At 47.1% G+C, this 24,352-nt stretch overlaps 1 protein-coding gene across 1 annotated transcript in view; it reads left to right on the top strand.

Annotated features, from left to right (window-relative positions):
- The first annotated feature begins 445 nt into the window (after positions 1-445).
- The window catches only part of NAPB (NSF attachment protein beta), a 65,121-nt gene continuing 41,214 nt past the window's right edge, over positions 446-24,352 (top strand). The window contains exon 1 of the mRNA XM_082251246.1: positions 446-577. Within this exon, the coding sequence (XP_082107372.1) occupies positions 480-577 (98 nt within the window). The 5' untranslated portion in view covers positions 446-479. The remainder of the gene's footprint in view (positions 578-24,352) is intronic.

Here is a 24,352-nt window from a genome sequence, read left to right as displayed (position 1 = left end):
CCTTGTCCTGGAGGTCCCCTGACTGTATTAGGATTTTATATGTGTAATTACAGCATGTGTTTTTTCGGTGCGCCCTTCTCTTGTTTTTGTTGCCTCCAAATAAGACGCCATGGCAACCCTAAATCCTGTGAGAAAGCTCCTTTCCAGGTTGTCACCCCAGGGAAGTCTCATTTTCAGAAAGAAGCCACTAATAAAAACAGCCACATTCGTGTTTTTCTTTCACAGAGACATTTATTGATGTGAAAACATGATCATTTTAAAAGATCAGTGGGCACGCCTTGCCCTTAGCGCAGGCCGTGCCCTCAGCGAACATGGCCGCCCACCACGCCCACTAGCGAAGACTCCATTTCCCGTCATGCTCTGCGGGCGGCTGTGAGGCAGACAGTGGCCGGCGAGGGTCAGTCAGTGGCGGTGTGTCGGGGCAGCAGGCGGCTCACTTCTCAGTTGGTTCTCGGTTCTGCGGATAGTTCCTCCTCACAATGGACACTTCAGGGAAGGAGCGGGAGGCCGTGCAGCTGATGGCGGATGCGGAGAAGAGGGTGAAGTCGTCGCATTCCTTCCTGAGGGGTCTCTTCGGGTGAGGAGGAGGGATGGGGGAGGGGAGGCCTGTCAGGGATTGATCTGTCATCAGGAGCTGTCCGGGGTGCTGAGCTCCTCTCTATACAATATTCCTATATACTGCACTGGGATCAGTCCTCATCACCCACACACCATTTATATCCCACCCCCCCCCCATCTGTGATGAGTCACATGATCCCTGCCATGGCATTTGATGCATGGGGGGTCTATTCACATAATGGGGGGCATATACGCCTCATTAACATGGCCCTCCCCTACCTATGATGAGTCACATGATCCCTGCCATGGCATTGGTTGCATTGGGGGTCCTTTTTATGAGGGGGGGGGGGGCATATAGGCCTCATTAAAGTGGTCCTCCCCCCTCCCTCACCTATGATGAGTCAAATTATCTTTGCCATGACATTGGATACATGGGGGGGCCATTCACATAACAGGGGTGGGGGGCATATAGGCCTCATTAAAGTGATTCTCCTCCAACTATGATGAGTCACATTGATGCACGGGGGGGGGGGGGGGGGCATTCATATAATTGGTGTGTCCAGGCCTCATTAAAGCAGACCCCCCCCACCTATGAGTCACATGATTCCTGCTATGGTTGCATGGGGGGCCCCATTTTTAAAATGGTGGGGCATATAGGCCTCATTAAAGTGGTCCTCCCCCCCCCCCCACCTATGATGAGTCGCATGATCCCTGCCATGGCATTGGTTGCATGGGGGGCCCATTCATATAACGGGGGGCATATAGGTCTCATTAAAGCGGTCCTCCCCCTCCAGTGATGAGTCACATGATCCCTGCCATGGCATTGGTTGCTGGGGGGGGGGCATATAGGCCTCATTAAAGTGGTCCTCCCCCTCCACTGATGAGTCACATGATCCCTGCTATGGCATTGGTTGCCTGGGGGTCCCATTCATATAACGGTGCATATAAGCCTCATTAAAGTGGTCCCCCCCACCTATGATGAGTCACATGATCCCTGCCATGGCATTGGTTGCATGGGGGGCCCATTCATATAACAGGGCGTATAAGCCTCATTAAAACGGTCCTCCCCCTCCACCTATGATGAGTTATATGATCCCTGCCATGGCATTGTTGCATGGGGGGCCCATTTTTAAAATGGGGGGGCATATAGGCCTCATTAAAGTGGTCCTCCCCTCCCCCCCCCCCCCTATGAGTCACAGGGGCTCATTCATATAACAGGGGGGGGGGGGATATAGGCCTCATTAAAGAGGTCCTCCCCCCCCCCCACCTATGAGTCACAGGGGCCCATTCATATAACGGGGGTCATATAGGCCTCATTAAAGCGGTCCTCCCCTCCCCCACGTATGATGAGTCACATGATCCCTGCCATGGCATTGGTTGCATGGGGGGCCCATTCATATAATGGGGGGCATATAGGCCTCATTAAAGCGGTCCTCCCCTCCCCTCCCCCACGTATGATGAGTCACATGATCCCTGCCATGGCATTGGTTGCCTGGGGGGCCCATTCATATGGTGGGGGGGGGGGCATATAGGCCTCATTAAAGTGGTCCTGACCTCCCCCACCTACGATGAGTTATATGATCCCTGCCATGGCATTGGTTGCCTGGGGGGCCCATTCATATAGTGGGGGGGGGGCATATAGGCCTCATTAAAGTGGTCCTCCCCCTCCACCTATGATGAGTCACATGATCCCTGCCATGGCATTGGTTGCATGGGGGGCCCATTCTTATAATGGGGGGCATATAGGCCTCATTAAAGCGGTCCTCCCCTCCCCCACGTATGACGAGTCACATGATCCCTGCCATGACATTGGTTGCCTGGGGGGCCCATTCATATAGTGGGGGGGGGGGGCATATAGGCCTCATTAAAGTGGTCCTCCCCCCTCCACCTATGATGAGTTATATGATCCCTGCCATGGCATTGGTTGCCCGGGGGGCCCATTCATATAACAAGGGGCATATAGGCCTTGCTAAGGAGGTCCTCCCCCCCCCCCCCCACCTATGATGAGTCACATGATCCCTGCCATGGCGTTGGTTGCATGGGGGGGCCCATTCATATAACGAGGGGCATATAGGCCTTGCTAAGGAGGTCCTCCCCCCCCCCCCCCCAACCTATGAGTCACATGATCCCTGCCATGGCATTGGTTGCCTGGGGGGCCCATTCATATAACGAGGGGCATATAGGCCTTGCTAAGGAGGTCCGACCCCCCCCCCACCTATGATGAGTCACATGATCCCTCCCATGGTATTGGTTGCATAGGGGCTCATTTATAATGGGGGAAGTTTAGGCCTCTTTAAAGCTGCCCTCAACCACCCCCCTCCCCCGCAAAGAAAAAAAAAAACCCCAAAAAAATGTTCGTTCTTTTTTTTTTTTTTTTTTAACTCCTTAAATGTGAGATAGATTTCTGGATCACTGCGTTTGGCCGCCACCTTGGTTACATGATCGGGAGCCCAATGCTGCCAACTTGTGGTCATACCCAGAGCCCGGGAGCGGCATGTGACAGTGCGGTCACTATGCTCTTGGCACAGAGCTCACAGATCCCTCGGCTGCCATGGATGGAGATGCTCAGCCAGCTGCAGCTGCTTATGCCTGTACACCCCCCAGGTTGGACACTGGATCTCCCGGTGGGTGGTTCTCCATCTTCAGTATTAGGCTTTGGTCAGGTGTTGGCGTTTCCATGCACACATCGCCTAGAAGGCAGCCCATTCATTTCAGTAGGCTGCACTACACAGGAGAACCGCAGGGAAAGAAGAGCCCAGCGTTTTTTTAAAATGCGCTGCACTGACCCTCATGGTGCCAAGGCGCCGTGCAGTTTGGCGCACACAGAAAAATGTGCGCGGGTGCAATTTAAAGCTGTAATAAATCAGAAAACAAACCTTTATTTTATTGCCACTTACCAATTTTTAGATGCGATGGCTGCATTTGTTTTCTTTTTTTTAGGGTCTTTCTTCTATTTTCAGCTGGTGATCTAGCCAACAAGTCTGTTGTTTTTTCAAAAGCTCTCCAGCAGAATGAATCAGTTTACATGGATGAGACAAAACATTTACCACTGACGGGAGCTTACAATGATCGGCTTTTACTTATTCATGTAAAATCTTTATCCCAAAAGGAATAAAAAAAAAAAATGCTGTAACAGAATACGATGCGTGAGCTGCAGTTTGGCTTCAGCTTTAGAAATCTGCTAGAAACATCTAACACTCCCCCCCCCCCCCCCAGACTGACAATGCTGCGATCTGCTGTGCTCATTCATCCAGAGTGGGGGGCACTCTAATACAGAAGGTGTGTTATTGGCAGATCACCGGGTAAAAGCAGAGAGGATAAAGCCAAGGAAAATAAAACTAAACTAGCCTGGTCCTGGGAGGATGTCCTCCAGATCGGGGGAACGGGCCAATCACAGCTGGTCACATGTAAACAGACGTATCCGTTACTGGCTCTGCTTTCCTCACACAGACAGCATGTGAGGAAAGGAGAGCTGATCTGACGGGGCACAGTGGGTACATTGTTTACACTGATAATCAGTGCACCTTGTCAGTGCCGCCCCATCAGTGTAGCTTATTCATGCCACCTTGCCAGTGGGGCCTCATCAGTGCCATCTTGTCAGTGCAACTTATCAGTTTGGCCTTGTCACTGCTTATCAGTGCAACTTATCAGTACCGCCTCATCAGTGCCTTTTGGTGCAGCTTATTAGTGTGACCTTTGTCAGTGCCCGTTAGTGCAGCTTGCCAGTGCCCGTTAGTGCAGCTTGCCAGTGCCCGTTAGTGCAGCTTGCCAGTGCCCGTTAGTGCAGCTTGCCAGTGCCCGTTAGTGCAGCTTGCCAGTGCCCGTTAGTGCAGCTTGCCAGTGCCCATTAGTGCAGCTTGCCAGTGCCCATTAGTGCAGCTTGCCAGTGCCCATTAGTGCAGCTTGCCAGTGCCCATTAGTGCAGCTTGCCAGTGCCCATTAGTGCAGCTTGCCAGTGCCCATTAGTGCAGCTTGCCAGTGCCCATTAGTGCAGCTTGCCAGTGCCCATCAGTGCAGCTTGCCAGTGCCACATTGTAAGTGTCCATTAGTGCAGCTTATCGGTGTACCTTGTCAATGCCCATCAGTGCAGCTTATCAGTGTACCTTATCACTGCCCATCAGTGCCGCCTTGTCAGAGCCCATCAGTGCAGCTTATCAGTGTAGCTTGTCACTGCCCATCAGTGCAGCTTATCAGTGCCACCTTGTCAGAGCCCGTCAGTGCAGCTTGTCTGTGTGCATCAGTGAAGAAGAAAAATTATTTGCACAATTTTTTAAGAAGCTAAGAAAAACATGTTGTTTTTTTTCCAGGCTTTTTCATTTGTTTAGCAAAAAATAAAAACCCCAGTGGTAAATAAATACCAACAAAAGAAAGCTCTATCTGTCTCAAAAAAAAATGGTAAACATTTCTTATGGGTGCAGCCTTACATGACCGTGCAATTGTCATTCAAAGTGTGACAGCGCTGGAAGCTGAAAATTGGACTAGGCAGGAAGGGGGTGAAAGTGGGCGGTATTGAAGTGGTAAAGGATTATTGGTACCCCTGTGCGTCTGCTAAGGAGCAGCGTGTTTCTATGCGGGTTGGGAATGTGCATGATTATGAGCATGTTTCTGGCCCGCACTGGTGTGAACCTATCGATGGAGTGCAGCTATCTTCTCTTTTACTGACATTGAATATAGACACATGTGTAGGGTATGTGGGCATCAAAGCCCTCCCTGACACCACACCTATGCATTATGTGGTAAGCAAGGGGTTTATTTACTTTTTAAAAATAATTTTGCCCCACAATGTTTAATTGTAGCTGGATGTTTTTGGGGGAGGCGGCTCAACTGTCTACTATTTTTACCATCCCAGCTGCCTGTGTAAATATGCCCTTACATTGGTGGTCAGTGGGAATAATGCCCATTACTGTGGTGGTCAGTGGGAAGAATGCCCATTACTGTGGTGGTCAGTGGGAAGAATGCCCATTACTGTGGTGGTCAGTGGGAAGAATGCCCATTACTGTGGTGGTCAGTGGGAAGAATGCTCCTTATATCTGTGGTCAGTGAGAAGAATGCCCCTTATATCTGTGGTCAGTGAGAAGAATGCTCCTTACGTTGGTGGTCAGTGAGAAGAATGCTCCTTACATCGGGGGTCAGTGAGAAGAATGCTCCTTACATTGGAGGTCAGTGAGAAGAATGCTCCTTACATCGGGGGGTCAGTGAGAAGAAAGCTCCTTACATCGGGGGGGTCAGTGAGAAGAATGCTCCTTACATTGGAGGTCAGTGAGAAGAATGCTCCTTACATCGGGGGTCAGTGGGAAGAATGCTCCTTACATCGGGGGTCAGTGAGAAGAATGCTCCTTACATCGGGGATCAGTGAGAAGAATGCTCTTTACATCGGGGATCAGTGAGAAGAATGCTCTTTACATCGGGGATCAGTGAGAAGAATGCTCTTTACATCGGGGATCAGTGAGAAGAATGCTCTTTACATCGGGGATCAGTGAGAAGAATGCTCTTTACATCGGGGGTCAGTGAGAAGAAGGCTCCTTACATCGGGGATCAGTGAGAAGAATGCTCCTTACATCGGGGATCAGTGAGAAGAATGCTCCTTACATCGGGGATCAGTGAGAAGAATGCTCTTTACATCGGGGATCAGTGAGAAGAATGCTCTTTACATCGGGGGTCAGTGAGAAGAAGGCTCCTTACATCGGGGATCAGTGAGAAGAATGCTCCTTACATCGGGGATCAGTGAGAAGAATGCTCCTTACATCGGGGATCAGTGAGAAGAATGCTCCTTACATCGGGGATCAGTGAGAAGAATGCTCCTTACATCGGGGATCAGTGAGAAGAATGCTCCTTACATCGGGGATCAGTGAGAAGAATGCTCCTTACATCGGGGGTCAGTGAGAAGAAATGCTCCTTACATCGGGGGTCAGTGAGAAGAAGGCTCCTTACATCGGGGGTCAGTGAGAAGAATGCTCCTTACATTATTGGTCAGTGGGAGGAGGAGGATGATATACTGAAGGAGCTCTCTAAAAACCAGCATTTTTCAAGCCTGGGCTTTGCCTGCTAGCTTGGCCCAGGAACAATGCCTGATCCTGGGGGAGGCCCTGGGAGGGAACCCCCTGCTGACACGGGGCCCAGTGAGAAGGAAGTGGAGGACCTAACTTTGGGTCTAGGCTCTGGTGAGGATGTGGATGGCTACAGACAGAAGATTGATCGTTTTCGGGCAATTGTAAGAGCTGAGGAGAAACTTAAATGTGTGAAAGCTGAACATAAAAACTTCAGAGCCAAGTACTGCCAGGCCTGGAGTAAGAATTGTTTGGCCATGAAGCCGTAGCTACAGCAAAAGAAGAACGTAAAGAAACCATCTTTATTGGAAAAGCTGAAAGACAGAAGTGGACATTTTGCAGAAAAGTTTGATGAGAGGAGATTTTCCAGCCAGACATCAGCAAGTTCCATGGATCAGCAGCCTCAGTTAATGGATGACCCGGCTCCATCTGTCTCTGCGCCTCTACTGCCATATCCTGGGAATCGCCAGCAGCAACCAGCCAGGGGGTTGAGAGTGAACATGGCACCTGACTGTCATCCAGCGGATGGAGTCAGCCCTGAGAGCAGACAAGTTTGCCTTTACTGATGACCCTTCAGAAGTCCCTGAGGAAGGGCAGAGGAGGTACAGACCAGCTAAGCCAGTACTGGTGTAGAAATCCCAGTACACCATGCTGCCTTCATGTCAGCCCCACCGACTGTGGTGGATGATGTTCGGCTGAGGAGCAGAAAGAGAAGACCTTGTGCAAACAGCTGCCTGTTAAATTTTCTGCTGTGGAAGATCCCTCTACAAACATGGAAGGAAAACCCCTGACAGAGATGCCTTTGGACCATCAAGGGAAGGCGGATGAACATGCAGCAAGCACCCCCGACAAGGTTTTTTTCTGCTCCTGTTCCTGCTGAGACCAGTAGTGCCTCTTCTACACTTGCATGTGGTAAGATGGCTGCCAGCTCCAAAGAGTCTGCATCTCTTTCACCTGAGCCTTCCAGTGCTGATTGATGCTGGTGGGGAGGGGCTCAGCACAGTTCACCATGTGCAGTGGAGGCAGCCATGGAAGTCTCCTCTGTTAGTAATGTTTTACCTGTTGCTGGTTTAGAGCAGCTTTCACTATCCTCAGCTGAAAGCCCTGTTCTGGTAGAGGAGACGATATCTGTTGGAGGTGAAACGATTATGAGTACAGCAGTGAGTATGGAAACTGTTGTGAAGACAGCAGGAACTATGAATGTGCCAGAAAATGGTAGGAGTAGTATTGATAAAGCAATGCACGTGTTGGTGGTGGGTGGTGAAAGGGTTAATGTTGCTGGCATGGGTAAAATTACATTTATCCCTCTGCTCAGCAGAGGAAGGATTAATTTGGTTCAAAACAAAGGATGGATCTTCTGCAGGGAGAAATGTTGGCAGCTATGCTTCGGTTTTGGGGAGTTACACCATGGCGGGTGCAGGGCCGGCCTTTGGGGTGTGCGAGCTGTGCGACCGCACAGGGCGCCATGGGCAACAGGGGCGCCGTGCGGCCATCACAGCTCGCAGAAGATCAGGCCGCACAGCGGGCCTGATGTGGGGGGGTCTCTGATGTGAGGGGGTCTCTGATGTGAGGGGGTATCTGGTGTGGGGGGGGCTCTCTGATGTGGGGGGTCTCTGATGTAAGGGGGGCTTAGTTATTAGTGATCAGAAAAAAGAAAAGTCGAATAAAGTGCAAAAAAGGTGCAAGAAAATGCGTGTGGGGGCGCCACAAGATTAGCTCGCACAGGGCGCCTGAACACCTAAGGCCGGCCCTGGGCGGGTGGTGGGGAATTTTGTTAATTATAATCACATTTCAGGGAGTTTTGGTGGGGGGATGGTTAGTGGGTACAGGAGGGGGAATGTGGTACAGTTGAGGTGGGAGGGGGAGGGAACCCCACCAGTAAGGGGGAGAGTGGCTGAGCTGGTTTTAGAGATGGGGTTTAAAACCTGTGATATTTTTGCTTTAATTTGCCCAGTGGGAAGTTATGAATTTGATTTATCTTTTGTGAAACCTGAGGGTTTGGATCTCTTTTGGGAGAGGTATAGGAGGTGAAAGGGTCTTTAGCAGGGGAGTGGTTTGGTGCCAAGGGTGAATTTAAGGCAGCATTTGATTCAGTCGGTGACAATCTTGGTGCATAACTAATCAATACCAGAGGCTGATTTAGTAGTATGGCTACGCCGATATGGTGAGGTCCTCGCTCCACTGTGGAAGGTCCTTGATGAGCATGGGATATGGACAGGGGCCTTGACAGTGTCACTAAAATTGAGGATGCTGGGCAGTGTAGTTCAGCACCTGCCCTGCTCAGCCTTTCTGTGAAAGGATAAGCTGACTATTTTCTACCAGGTTCAGCCTAAGGTTTGTAATCAATGTGGTGATAAAGGCCACTTTGCATCGTCCTGCACCATCAAGAAGTGCTTCCTGCCAGGATTTAGGCCATTTGACCAGAGAATGCACCCAGATTTGGTACAAATTGTGCCAGCAGCTGGGTCATCCATATAGCCAGTGCCCAGAGGCACTACAGTCAGGTCCATAAATATTGGGACATTGACACAATTCTAATATTTTGGCTCTATACACCACCACAATGGATTTGAAATGAAACAAACAAGATGTGCTTCAACTGCAGACTTTCAGCTCTTAATTTGAGGGTATTTACATCCAAATCAGGTGAACGGTGTAGAAATTACAACAGTTTGTATATGTGCCTCCCACTTTTTAAGGGACCAAAAGTAATGGAACAATTGGCTGCTCAGCTGTTTCATGGCCAGGTGTGTGTTATTCCCTCATTATCACATTTACAAGGAGCAGATAAAAGGTCCAGAGTTAATTTCAAGTGTGCTATTTGCATTTGGAATCTGTTGCTGTCAACTCTCAATATGAGATCTAAAGAGCTGTCACTATCAATGAAGCAAGCCATCATTAGGCTGAAAAAAAAAAACCCATCAGGGAAGGGAAACCTCTGAAAGGGGTATCTGTGGACCATCAGGGAAATGAAGATGGACCTGCACCAAACGCCCTGAACAGGGATCTTGCAACCCTTGCGTTTGCTGGGACCAGTACTTCCTCTACCAAGTTTGCGGAGACCTGTAGTTCCTCTACCAAGTTTGCTGCATGTGTTTCACACAGTATGCCTGCCACTTGAAAAGAGTTTGCTTCACCTGAGCCTCTGTGTTCCAGAGCTTGATGCTGGGGAGGGAGGGGGATCAGCACGTTGCACCATGTGGAGTGGAAGCAACCATGGAAGTCTCCTGTAATGACTCACCTGTTGCTGTGTCTGAACAGCCTTCACTATCCTTTGCTGAAAGCCTTGTCAGCCCTGTCCTGGTGGAAGAGAACAAACCAGCTGAAGCTTCTACCAGTGCAGCAGTGACTGTGGACTAGAGCTGAATGATAGTCGATGTGATATCGACTATCGTTCTGCAGGCATGGGCGATATTCATATCGCCGAAGACATGATATTCAGGCATGAGGCAGGGAGAAGTCGGGACTCGGGGGGGGGGGGGGGGGGGCTCACAGTCATTACATCCATCCCACACTTCCCTCCCAGCTCTGCCTCTAGTATCCAGCCGACCATTACTCCGCCCATTGTCTCTCCTGGCTGCATCGGGGGCGGGATCAGGCTGTAATGTTTTGTAAATAGATTCAATGGAGAGACAATGGGCGGAGAAGGGCGGAGTAATGGTCGGCTGTTGACTAAGAGGCAGAGCTGGGAGGGCTGGAGTGCGGGGCGGATTGCATGGCGGCGGAGAGGCTACAGTGCAAAGCAGCAGGAGAGGGGGGAGAGACGTCCGGAGCATGGCGGAGGAGCACCGCGGGACAAAGGCTGCTACCGACACTTCACTCAGCCCACTTCCTCTACACAAGGCTCGGGCTGTCCGGGCGGGAGGAGTTCTACAAGTGTGACGGATCCCCTGGCAGAAAGCTGAGCTCTGCTCACTGATTCCTCCTCCGGAGACTGTCTGGGAGAATTATTGCGATATATATAGTTAAAAACGAAATATCGCAATGTACTTTTTTCCCCAATATCGTGCAGCCCTACTGTGGACACTGTAGTGAAGATGGCAGGCAATATTAATTTGCCAGCAAGTATTGGCAGTAATGTAAAGCAATGGATGCATTGGTGGTGATGCGGTTAATATTGTTGGGGAAAAATAAAAATGTAATTTCTTCCCTCTGTTCAGCAGAGGAAGGATTCATTGGTTGAGTAGAATAATCTCGAATCTGCACAATCATTCTCTGCTAGAGTTATGTCAGATGGTTCAAAACAGTGTGGAGTCTATGGACCACTTTTTGCTTCCGTATCCCTTAATATAGAGGTGTATAAAAGGGTGGGGAGGGCTCTAGGCATCCCCTTTCTCTATCGCATCAGTTATACGGAGTGGGTGTACGGGGCATTCCCGACTCACTGGAATCTTGATTTGGATACACTTTTTCTAGTTAGTATAGTTGCCTGTTACTTCACATGGAATGCATGGTGCCAAATTACCCTGCGGAAGAAAGTCCTCCCTGTTGAGGTGGTAGTGCACGATATTCTAGGTGAGGTTGGGAAGATTTAGGGTCTTGAGAAGGGCAGGGAGCCTCGAGCTCTGGATAAGGGCATGGAGGAATATCAGACCTGCCTTTTGGTGTACTGCCCATCTCTGGGTGAGGAGCTCTTTTCCTATACTAATGTCTTTCACTCCCTTAGCTTTTGTTGGTTAATATATCTTCTTTTTGAAGAAGGGCTGCATGCATATTGGTTGTGGTTTTGTTTCTTGATCTCGCAGGTTTGATGTGTGGTGCAGTGGTGTGAGTCTTCCTAACATTATTTTCCCCGGTGTTCATGATGTGAGTTTTGCTGTAAAGCCATTCTTTGAGAGCAGACTTTTTTCCCCCTTTTTCATGTAGATATGTATCTATTTATGTATATTTTATGCTTCTTGATTGCAAGACTTTTAATAAAGAAAAATTGGAAAGAATGCCCCTTGCATTGGCGGTCGGTGGGAAGAATGCCCCTTGCATTGGCGGTCGGTGGGAAGAATGCCCCTTGCATTGGCGGTCGGTGGGAAGAATGCCCCTTGCATTGGCGGTCGGTGGGAAGAATGCAAGTTACAGACCGCTAAAATGGTGTTGGTGTCATGCAGTGGACTCTTTCAGATGGTGTTGGTCCTATGCAGGCACAATTAGATGGGAGGTCCGTTATTCACAGCCCCTGGTGACCTCTGGAGGAACCCTGATTGAGAATGACTAACCTAGTATTTGTTAATGGAGATGGCTCCTAAAAGAAAAGCCCTCCTGGTTTAAACACAATGGTCTAAACTGCTGGCAACAAAAGGGAGTACATCCCTACGTGACAATGTCCAATTTGGGCCCAAAGTGTCAGTATTTTGTGTGGCCACCATTATTTTCCAATACTGCCTTAACCCTCTTGGGCATGGAGTTCACCAGAGCTTTACAGGTTGCCACTGCAGTCCTCCACTCCTCCATGATGACATCACAGAGCTGGTGGATGTTAGAGACTTTGCGCTCCTCCACCTTCTGTTTGAGGATGCCCCACAGATGCTCAATAAGGATTAGGTCTGGAGACAGTTCATCACCTTTACCCTCAGCTTCTTTAGCAAGGCAGTGGTTGTCTTGGAGGTGTGTTTGGGGTCATTATGTTGGAATACTGCCCTGCGGCCCAGTCTCCGAAGGGATGGCATCATGCTCTGCTTCAGTATGTCACAGTACATGCTGGCATTCATGGTTCCTTCAATGAACTGTAGCTCCCCAGTGCCAGCAGCACTCATGCAGCCCCAGACCATGACACCCCCACCACCATGCTTGACTGTAGGCAAGACACACTGTACTCCTCACCTGGTTGCTGCCACACACGCTTGACACCATCTGAACCAAATAAGTTTATCTTGGTCTCATCAGACGACAGGACATGGTTCCAGTAATCCATGTACTTAGTCTGCTTGCCTTCCGCAAACGATTTTCTTGTTTTCTTGCGAATCCTCTTTAGAAGAGGCTTCCTTCTGGGATGACAGCCATGCAGACCAATTTGATGCAGTGTGCGGCGTATGGTCTCAGCACTGACAGGCTGACCCCCGCCCCCTTTATCCTCTGCTAGCAGCACTCTTACATCTATTTCCCAAAGACACCCTCTGGATATGACGCTGAGCACGTGCACTCAACTTCTTTGGTCTACCATGGCAAGGCCTATTCTGAGTGGAACCTGTCCTGTTAACTGCTGTATGGTCTTGGCCACCGTGCTGCAGCTCGATTTCAGGGTCTTGGCAATCTTCTTATAGCCTAGGCCATCTTTATGTAGAGCAACAATTTTTTTTTTTTTTTTTTTTTTTTTTTCAGATCCTCAGAGTTCTTTGCCATGAGGTGCCATGTTGAACTTCCAGTGACCAGTATGAGAGAGTGAGAGCGATAACACCAAATTAACACACCTGCTCCCCATTCACACCTGAGACCTTGTGACACTAATGAGTCACATGACACCGGGAAGGGAAAATCTAATGGCTGTGTGTTGAGTTATTTTGAGGGGACAGCAAATTTACACTGTTATACAAGCTGTACACTCACTACTTTACATTGTAGCAAAGTGGCATTTCTTCAGTGTTGTCACATGAAAAGATATAATAAAATATTTACAAAAATGTGAGGGGTGTACTCACTTTTGTGAGATGCTGTATATTGTAGTGAAGAATTATCGGTCCATGTCTACTTTTATTTTCCCTCTTTTTCTCCGTTTGCACGACCTGCTGCAGCATCAGTATAAAGCATTGTCATCATTGCTCCAGAGCCACCAATTAGAATTTTAATCTGATTAGTGACCGTGGAACAGTGTCGTAAACTGCCCTGCCCCTGTTTTACATAAAGTTGTATCTGTGGGTTGGAGTAATTCCTGCTCCTAAAATCTGAATGAATGATTTCTTATTGAACCCTCTAATTAAACTAATTATAATAACACGATGAGATTATCGGACGAATGATCGCCCGTTTTTTTTTTTTTTTTTTGCATGCTAAATTCATATCGAAAGCAATCCTGGTATTGTACAAGAGACATTTTTGTGCTTGTCAAATCAGATATCATCGGATCAGCTCTCGAAAGCTGTGTATGAGCGGTCAGATTATCCAGATTATTGTATGATCGCTTCAAAAGGGTTATTTTTCGTTCGATTTTCTGATCGTGTGTGCGGGTCACTAGTCTACATGTCTAGCCATGATTTACTGTGTTAACACCCATATTTAGGGTTTGCGAAAAATTGTCACATTGCCTACATCCACCCCCCCCCTTCCTCCCCCGCAAATTCAACCCCTTCCCACTTACCAGAATTGTAGGGTGCTTCCCCCCCTACAGCCTTCTGTGTGTGTTTGAATTTGGCATGGCTCTGCCTGCACAGCCAAGTCATCTGTGAATGGAACACTACAAATCTCACCTTCCATCACAGCAGAGGGGCTCAATGAAGCATGAATGGGTTGTCATCATCCCACTTCTAGTCCAGTGTTTACTTCCTGCAGCCCCATCATTGTAGGTCCATACCTCAGTACTGACCGGAGGGGTCTGCAGGAGACAGAGGATTGCCCCTACCATGCACACATTTTAGTTACATAGCAGTTAACTCTAAGCTGAAGGCATTTAGGTTCACGTTTTAATAAACGAAGATACATTTACATTTTTTTATGACAAAAAAAAAAATTGCGCATTTATTTCTTTTTTACTAGGGAGCCTGCAGAGCATTGCACACACATTCATCAAATAATGAGTACAGTGTCTGGCTCCTGCAGACTCAGGATAGCTGTCTGCTTGTAACAGGCAGGCAGTTACCGGAGCGCAGGAAGATCAATGAACTTACGAGGAATCTCACCAGCGCCCTCGCAGTTCATTGAGAACTACAAGCTGTCAGCCGCAATGGCTGATGGTACTTGTAGTCTATTTGTTAACAGGAGACTGTGAATGAATGACAAGGTCTTGTACACAGAGCCCCGCTTTGCCACACGGTTTACAAATTGTGACAGCAGGTTCGGGGAGGATCACCTACTTGCTGTCACAATGGGGGGCTGTGGGGGAATGGAGTAGATTAAGATGTTGCTCCCTATATACAGGTATGACACGTAGCGTTGCAAAAGGTGAACTTATCCCCTAAAGGCCATCTCCACCTTTTTAGCAACATGAAACCCCTTAAACATGGGTGCAACATGTTGCTAAAGGTGGAGATGGCCTTTACGAGATAAGTAACCCCAACCCTTGCCTCCACCTCCCCCGACAGCTGGCAGGAGTTCCATACCCGCCCCCCCCAGTAGCTGCTGTCACGTTTCAAATCAGTATGGCTGTGCAGGGCTCCGCCCTCAGCTGCATCATTCATTCACAGAAATCTGGGAATTAATAAATTACAAGTCTCATCTGCCAATGCTGCACATGCATGTAGTTCTGAATGGACGATCATTACGGTGATTAGCTTCATCATAGTCCATTGACACTTCCTGCATCTTTGTAACTGACAGCCAGTACAGAGGTACAGGCAGAGAGCTGTAGGAAGTGTTTGCAGGAGCCACACGTTGCACTTGTGATCCACTGATTGAAGGTGCAATATTTTACAGGCTCCTCTGTAAAATAAATAAATGCACATTTTGTTTTACCTTTTAAAATTATGTGTATTTATTTATTTTTTAAAGGTGAACTTAGCATTTTGCTGGTTCACACTTGTGCAGCTGCGGAGATCGCATGTAATTCGGAGCTTACTGCTCCTTCATTACATGCGATCTCATGAGCGGTGCAATTTTTTGAGCCACATCAAAATCGGATCGCACAGCGATCCGATTCTGTGCGTACTTGCAGATCGCACTGCGATATGCAATCAAACTGGGGGTGTCGTTAACTTTTAATCGACACCCCCTGCGTATCGCATATGGCAGTGTGAACTGGCAGAGGTGCGGATGCGGGAACAAGCTGCATATTCGCAGCGTTTCCGCATCGCACAAGTGTGAACCGAGCCTAAGGACTCTGGTGCTGAAACACCATCACAGACCCCAAATATGATACCACTCCATGACATCATCAAAATGTGTCTGGGTTGTAGTGAATCCCATCCATATTTGACTGCATCCTGGAGTAATGAGGCTTAAAATACACGTTCACTGTTCTCTGAGCCTTCTCATTAAATATTATCTGTGAAGGTCAAATCAAAGCTTCCTAAACCACCAGTAAAACAGAATAGTTTAGGCAATAAAGAAAAGCGAAGTGCAGTAAGTGGAAGGAATTAGAAATGTATGGTCTGTACTGCAGGTTTCTGCTTTAACCCCTTGTTAGCTCAATCTCGTCAGGAGGCAGTTATAAGATGATTTATGACCCTTCAGTCCCAACCTCCCTAGTGTAGTGAATGTCCCCTCGCTGGCCAGGAGATGTACAGGCATTGAGCACTCAAGCTTTAATGAAAATACATCTGATTTATTCCAGTTCGGTTCCTATATATATATGAGACATTTGAGCGGCAAAAACCAGTTTAAACGAGTGTACAATTCATGGGTCAGTTTAACAATAGAATATATCTCCACTAAACAGTACATGAAAAAGGCTTTTGGTTTCCCTATACACTTCTGTAAATGTAGGGTGTAGTGTGTCTGAAAGTTCGTTTGTGGAAAGGGCTGTTCCATCTCTTGCTCAGTTGTCTGTTGTGTTAATATGTAATGCCTCGTTTCCACTGAGCGGAACGGTTTGGATCGGTACAGTTTGGAAGAGTTAGAATGGTCCTGCCTATTCAGGTGAGCGTTTCCACTGCAAGTCGAGCCACCAGGGACCATGCGGGGTTTACACCAAATGAGGTGTTTGCTTTGCTCTTTCATTTGACGTGAGCATTGAAGTTTTCCTGTCCGCCAATCAGTGGAATCTATCGTGTGATGCCAGTAGCTCCGCCCTAACCGTAGCGTACCATTTCCTATGGCCCTACATCTGAAGCAGGACCATGAATGGTGCGGTTTGGTTCGGTTGTATGGGCCACTTTCATAATGGAAACACTCAAAATAATGTACCGACCCGAACCGATCCGCTCAGTGGAAACGAGGCATAAGTGATTGTCAGTGTTCAGTTGTTTGTCTGTAATCCAGATGCGGAGCCCAACTTGTTAAGTGTCCAAGATGAATGCATGAAAGGTGTTTAGTATGTAAACACCTATCAATGTTTGTCGTCTATATGCAAAAATCCAACTGCCAAGGGTCAAAGGATGTATGAATGAGGTGTGTTAGAATGACTCGTGTATGTCATTGCAAGAGCCCACTAGCTGAAATGTATTATGAAATATAATATTTCAGTAAGGCACATGGATACTCTTTCACCCCTTCATTTCATTTTTGGCACACTTGGTAAAATCTGTATTTTTGGCTTAATCCCCTCGCCCCCCCCCAAGAATATTATATACGTGATTTGAAAGAAGAGGCCCTGTAGAATTTAAAGAGGGTAGTTACAATTTCTTATGTTGCAAACTATTTGCTCAAATGATTATTAAATCCTATATTTTCAAGAACAAATACACTAAAATGTATTTTAGTGCACACAAATGCAATATAATCCCTGAATTTTTATTTGTATTTTTTGTACAAAATAGTAGATGCAATAATATATACACAACTATGTGAGCACAAAATATGGTACCTCAAGATTTTTTATTAGCTGATGCTTTAAATTGTTGTTAAGAGGTTGATTTACTAGCAAAGCTTATAGCAGAGCCTGAGGTTTCACCCCTACTGAGGGGTATGCAACCATCCTCCCAGCTGTCAGGATGTCTGTGGCATCTCCCCCAAAACTGCACCTGGATGAGCAAGCAATCCTGCCACTGATCTTCTGTGTTAGTTCCTGCTAGCCCGCAGCTATCCTCCCAGCTGGCATGCCTTACTCAGCGTCCCAAGCTGTTGGAGGAGCAAGATGGCCGGACCGGAGCCTTGTGACCCTTCCAGTGATGCTCTTCCGGTCTGCAGCCATCTTGGGGAAGGTGGAAGTCTGATGATAGAGTGGGGAATGTCTGCTGATGTCACTTCTGGGGTGGCGGCACGATTTTTAAAAAGCAAAATTTACCATTAAAACAAAAAGAAAAACAAGCAGATGGATAGATATACTCTCCTTCCCAAGGAAGAAGCAGGCGTAGTATACTAAGAGAGCAGATGACAGTGCAGGTATGTCCACCAGCCTGCATGGGGACAGCTGGGGGCAAGGTTGGAACTGGGCAGGAAGCAGTCAAAAGGCCCTGCGGTGGTTTCTTTTCTGAGGCGGACCATGTCAGATGCTTCCCCACTCTGCCCTGCAGATCCTGCCAGTCAGGACAGCTCCAAGGTAAGCCAGAGCACTCTGGAGTTCCCTCTGTCTTTACCTCACTACAAGCGATCGTTCATGTTTGTGTATAGCATTTGCCTGCCTTGCTTGGTCCTTTGTGCTTGTTTACAAAGATCCTAGAAGAGAAAAGGGCAAAGACCAGTAGCGCCTCTTGCGGTCACAGGTTTCCTCCAGAATGGAAAAAACCCCTATGCCAGAAATGCATCAACAAAATGGTGGTCAAAGAGTCACAGAGGGTTCCTTAAGGACATGCTTGACTCCTTTTTTAAAATCCTTTTTTATTGGTAATTTTATACATTGATAAATACAAAAACACACATACATCATCTGTACATATTAAGCAAATATACAAGACACTCCAACAAAAAAAAAAGAGGGAACCCCCCCAAACCATTATCCCTACTTTTTTTAAATGACAGGCATCTCGGCTAACGCAGAGTGGTCCAACCACTTCATGGATATTTTCCCTGTTTTCTCAGGGCAACCTCTGTTGAAATATAAATGTTTCTTTAAGAATAATCTCCTTTTTTTTTATATTTTCCAACCCTCTACTGTTGGTGGATGTGATGACAACCAATTTTTTGCTATAAGTTTGCGGGCTTTAAAAAGACTCCGCACTAACGGGACGAGAATATTCTCTGAGGTCTCCGTATCTAAAATCATGCTCAAAAGGCATATTCCAGGGTCTAGGTGTAGCTCTATTTTAAAAAGCAAATTAATAGTAGAAATAACCCCTTGCCAGTAACGATGACGTTTCGGGCATCTCCACAACATATGTATTGTCCGATCCCTGATTACACCTAGGGCATAATGGTGAATCTCTACGCCGCCACTTAGATAACTTCTCCGGGGTATGATCAGATCTGTGTATTCTAAACAGTTGAGTTAATTTTTGTTTGGGGGATAAGGAGACCATAGGCAAGGTTGATAATGCCGCTTCACATTGATCATCTGATATAGGCCCTAGATCTCGTACCCACTGAGCCCTTGATGGTATTGGTACAGAGTCTTGAAATGTATAAAGTATGCAATATAATAGCGATGTAAGACCGTTCTTAGCACCCCTTTTAATCAACAACGCAATTATTGTAGATTTATTTAATTTCAAAACCTGGGAGTGGGCTTGTGCCTGTAAAGCAGGGGTGGGGAACCTTTTTTCTACCAAGGACCATTTGGATTTTTGTAACATCATTCAAGGGCCCTACAAAATGTATGCATAAATGTAATAGGCATTGCTTTGCGGCAAAAAACGCTGTAAAAAATTGCGTGACTTTGAGGTCACAAAAGTGTGAAAGGGGCCTTCAGTAATCAAGGTATAGCGTGCCCCCTTTCAATGCGGAGTGACCACAGCGTGCCCCCTTTCAATGCGGAGTGACCACAGCGTGCCCCCTTTCAATGCGGAGTGACCACAGCGTGCCCCCTTTCAATGCGGAGTGACCACAGCATGCCCAATTTCAATGCAGACTGATTGACCACAAAATGCAGAGTGAACAGTGTGCCAAGCCCCAGTGCCCTTGACTTACCTGTTGTAGCGGCGGCTTCTTCTCTTCAGTCCCCGCGTCTCTTCGAGTCCTCCCGCCTCCTCCTCGGCCAATGGCATTGGCCAGGGAGGAGGAGGATCCGCGAGACAGTAGCGAATTTTCATTCGCTATTGTCACACAAATGGGCGCGCTCGAGGCGCACTGCTCTGCGCCTCGGGTCCATCCTTTTCGTAGATTCACAGTGTCAGAATGGAGCCATCGGCTCCTTCTGACACAGCGGCAGGGGGGGGGGGGGGGCAGACAGAACAATCGTGCGGGCCGGAGGTTCCCCACCCCTGCTGTAAAGCATGTCTAACCTGGAGATACTGAAAAAAATCTTTAAGGGATCTCGTATTCAGTACACAGTTGAGTTTCTAACCCTCCATTATAAAACAACTGTGATAAATACCAAACCTCACTATTCTTCCAAGATTCAAACCGCCCTAGTTTCTGTAATTCTACATAGCTTGAGTTATTCCATAACGGGGTAAACAGCTTATATCCCTTGACATTTTGTAATGTTTTTAATTTCCTGCCATGTTTTATCAAATAATTTACCTGTCAGAAAACCCTTCACCCTTCGCAGGTTTTTTTTTTGACTCTAATAAAGCTAATAATGGATAATCGCCATAGACCGACAATAACAGACCCTGTATTGGGTCCGTGTCTGTCACTACCGACCATCCAGCAAAATGCTGTAATTGCGAGGCTAAAAAATAATTCTTAGCATGGGGTATAGCTAATGCTCCTGCATCTTTGGCTAGCATTAATGTAGAAGGTTTAATATGTGGTTGTTTCTTCCGCTAAATAAGTTCTCGAAAAAGTGATTCTATTTTCTTAAACCAAAACGATGTAATCCATATGGGAGAGTTATGTAAAATATATAGTAATTGCGGTGTCCATATCATTTTAATGAGATTGGATCTACCAATCACTGTCAGTGGGAGTTTCAGTAATATTTCTGGCTCATTCCTTCTCACTTTATACTTTTTCAATTGTCTGCTCACTTTATTCATAGCTTTTTTTCGCCTTGTGATTCCTCATTTATTTCCACTTACACTTTTTTGCATACCACCCCCCATCCTTCCCTTTCGGCTTTTCTTCACTACTTATCTTCACGCCACTGCGTGGTTTCATCTACCTCCTTGGCTTGTTTTCACACACCCTCTTATCTTATTTTTGTCACTCATTGTCACATCCTCATTTTCAGCACACTTCATCAGTATCACTATGACACTTTCCTACCCGTATACATTTTATCTATTTTAATAAATACTTCATTTCAATTTTTATAGATATACTTATTATACTTTCCTACAGACATATGTATATGGTGCTGTACTCATGGTCTTTTGACCTCATCCACCTCAGCCCACACATACCATGTGTGCGACGGGTTCCACCTTGTCTACCTGCCTGTATGCCCTCAGCTCCCGTGGGAGACAATTAGGGCCATCTCCAGTTTTCAATGCTACCTTGTGTGCTGCTATGTAAGTCTTTGGGAGTTGTGGGGCTTTGTTCCCTCTTTCTCTCCCCCCCCCCCCCCCCCCCATCCTCTCCTTTTCTTATCTTCTTGTGTTTGTCCTCATGTGTGCCCATATTTCCTATTTTTATAGATTATTGACAAACATACATTTACTCCTGACGAAGTGGCGACTTGGGTCCACGAAACGTGTTGAGGCTATGATGTTTGTAACATACTGAACTACTCTACTACCTGGAATTTCAATTCTTTTTATGTTTTGTATACTTTTGTTATCCTCATGTCATTGGGAGTCAGCCCTATTGGGCATTATGCAACTGTATTTGTGGAGTGTTTACATGCTTCTTTATCATTTTGATGTTTGTGACGTATTCACCATCACTGGAATTTAAAGACCGATAAGTAATGGTTTGGATTGCTTCATATTTGCCAGCAATATCTCCATATAGAAATATTAAGATTTATTCCCATTTACCAGGAATTCTGTAATTCCTAAATGATGTGTATATTACATATCTTTCAATGTCAGCAAGGTTTTCCTTTTGTTTGTGTATTGGGAATGTGGATTGCCCTGTCTCATTGTAAGTGCTAATGACTTCCCATTGTTCTGTGTCTGGCTATTGTGTACATTGATTGTCCCCTGGGGGCTTCTGTCTCATTACGCATAACAGTCCTTCCACTCAAGCTATCTGACCAATCCCTGCTGACTCATTTTCAAGTCCTCATTTGCATGGCTAAGGAGGACCTGAAGGAGACCACAGGTACTTTACAATTGACCAATAGGAAAGTGGTTGTTGGGGGTGGGATGTTCCAAATTCTGTATATGTCTTGTTCAATAAAGTTGTTGAGAGTTCCTTCACCTCAATCTAGAGTTCTGTCTCTTATTGGGGGAATCTGCTGCAAGGGATTGCTATGGTCTTCCATACTACCTTAGAGAATCACTGAGCTCTTGTAAGAGCTTGTTCTGCTGCACTCTCTGGGGAAAGAGAGGTTCACCCACAGGAACCTGGAGCCTTGTCGTAGGTCCAGGGTGGGTAGGAGATGCCAAGACCCTAACCAAGCTGTGGCGGTTCGTGGAGTCTGAAGTGCTTACAGTGTCTGGTGGAGTGCTTGTAGCCCTCGGGAAGCACTAGGAGCATCTGTCAACGGAGGTACCCGCTCAGGGGTGCCCTGTTCGGTTACAATGTTCATTATTTTCCATCTGCTATGAATGTATAATTTATATGTACCAATAAATGTTGTTTCCAATTTCCCTGCCGACCCCCCTTCATGTCTCTCATTTAAAGTCCCAACCTCTCTCTTCTTGTATACATTGATTAGGGATGGAGACGCACGGCAAATCCCACCGTGCGCCTCATTTAAAGTCCCACAATTCCCCCCTCCTTCCATTGACGGACACAGTGCCCACACCTCTGTGGAGTTGTAATTCTTCTGACACTGTAAAAAAACTGAGTACCTATAGCAAAGAGAGGGAGTATACCCCCTGGGACTGCCCATAGGCATAGCCAGACTTTTTCTGCTTATTGTCCTACTCCTGTAGGGGGCAGGATAACTCAATATTTAAGAAGATCGGGAGCTGTGTCAGTCAATGAACATCAGAGAAATGGATTTTTGACGAAGTCAAAAATCCCTTTTTTTTTTTTTTTTGGGTGATTTTCATGTGCGACTTGCTTAGACATCTGTGCATGAAGTCACACTGTCAGAGAAGTCTCAGCATTTGCTGACTTCTAGAGCAGACTGTCCTTGTTTCTATATAAATGCAAATGTAAAAAGAGCATATTAAGAAGGCAGCAGGCTTTGTTTCAGTGTTTTATGAGGCAGTCCGCGTTTAATTATGAATGAAGAATGTGCCATAGGGAGGAGTGCTGCATGTGCCAGCTCCAGCTTCTGTTTGTAGAGCAGTGGTGTGAACACAATCAAATATAGAACTGTTCTGGTTTTGGGGTCTTATCTCTGTGGCCTAAACCCTTTGGAAATTTGTAAAATTGTAAAAAGTGATGGGCACATCCAAGCTTCAGGGCAGTGTCTTGTTGGCTGCTCCCCTTTTGACACTGGGGCTATTCAGTAAAGCATTTGCATATATCCGGTGGTGTGGATGTAATCGTAAAGCCTTTTGATCAAATTCTTGAAAACCCTGCAACATTTTCACTGGTAGTGCCCACGTGTGTGACCAGATCAGGTAGTTCATATTTGGGACACTTTTTTTAGCGCCCATTCAGATTGGAGCGACACGACTTGCTGGGGCGACCTGTGAAGTCGCGGTGCACAGCGTGCACCGCGACCTCGGCGCGACTTGCAGGGACTTCATATAATTTAAGTCAATGCAAGTCGCCTCCAGGTCACCCCAAAGTAGTACAGGACCCTTTTTCTAAGTCGGAGCGACTTGTGTTGCTCCTATTAGAACGGGTCCTGTACTATTCAATGGCGAGCGATCGACCGCGACTTGTCAGGCGACCAAGTCGCCTGACAGGTCGCGCTAGTGTGAATGGACCCTTACTGTTTGGTGCTATTGTTGTGACAAATTCATTAAGAAAAACCAGTAAATCAGTGATAAGGAAAGTGGAGGTAAAGAAGACCCCTTTCATGTAAATTATATGACCACTTCTCATCTACTTCTGGACCAGCGACATTCCCGTACATTGCTTGGCTTTCAGTGGTTATACCGGGATGTTTCCTGTGGGCTCTAATCGTCCTGAAAGCCCTGCAGAAAGGATATGAAGAGTCCATTTCAAATTCCCAGACCACTACACCGGCTGCATGGGCAGTGATCGCTAATCACCCATGGAGGGAAGTGCATCAGAGACCATGGGGGTGGTTGAAGTGTGTAGGGGGTTAGTTCACCTTTTCATTTTGTAATTTAGGCCTATACACACTTGGTGTTTAGCCCCAGTGCATGGGGCTCCTGTGTTTATAGTCGGGTAGCGGGCACAGGTGAGACGTCCAGCCCTGCTGCTGGCAGCCTGTCCATCTCGGAGATTCTGACAGCTGTCATGACTGCATGGGGCTTGATGGTACTTCTAGCTAGAAGAACATTTAGGGCAGCATGTACCCAGGGATGAATGCTTGGTACACAGACTTCCTGTGGTCAAGGCATTTGTGGCCCTAAACCAGGGATCCTCAAACTACGGCCCTCCAGCTGTTGTGGAACAACACATCCCATGAGGCATTGTAAAACTCTGACATTCACAGACATGACTAGGCATGATGGGAATTGTAGTTCCTGAACAACTGGAGGGCCATAGTTTGAAGACCCCTGCTCTAAACATTCGTACTGCTAAGGGCACCATCAGGCCTCAGCAGCTGTCAGACTCTTGAAGAAACTGGACAGGAAACCATGCCTTCCGCCCGCAGCTAAATGCTGAAGTACCCTGAAGCGGGGTAAACACCCAGCGGGCATGGCACCTCGCTCTCCCGACTTGTCCAAATAGCTTCTCGCTACACAGTTCTGTCAGAGTTATGAACACCC

This window comes from Pelophylax lessonae, assembly GCF_965119305.1.
Source record: "Pelophylax lessonae genome assembly, chromosome: 3".
Taxonomy (NCBI): domain Eukaryota; kingdom Metazoa; phylum Chordata; class Amphibia; order Anura; family Ranidae; genus Pelophylax; species Pelophylax lessonae.
This window is presented reverse-complemented; position numbering and strand designations above follow the sequence as displayed.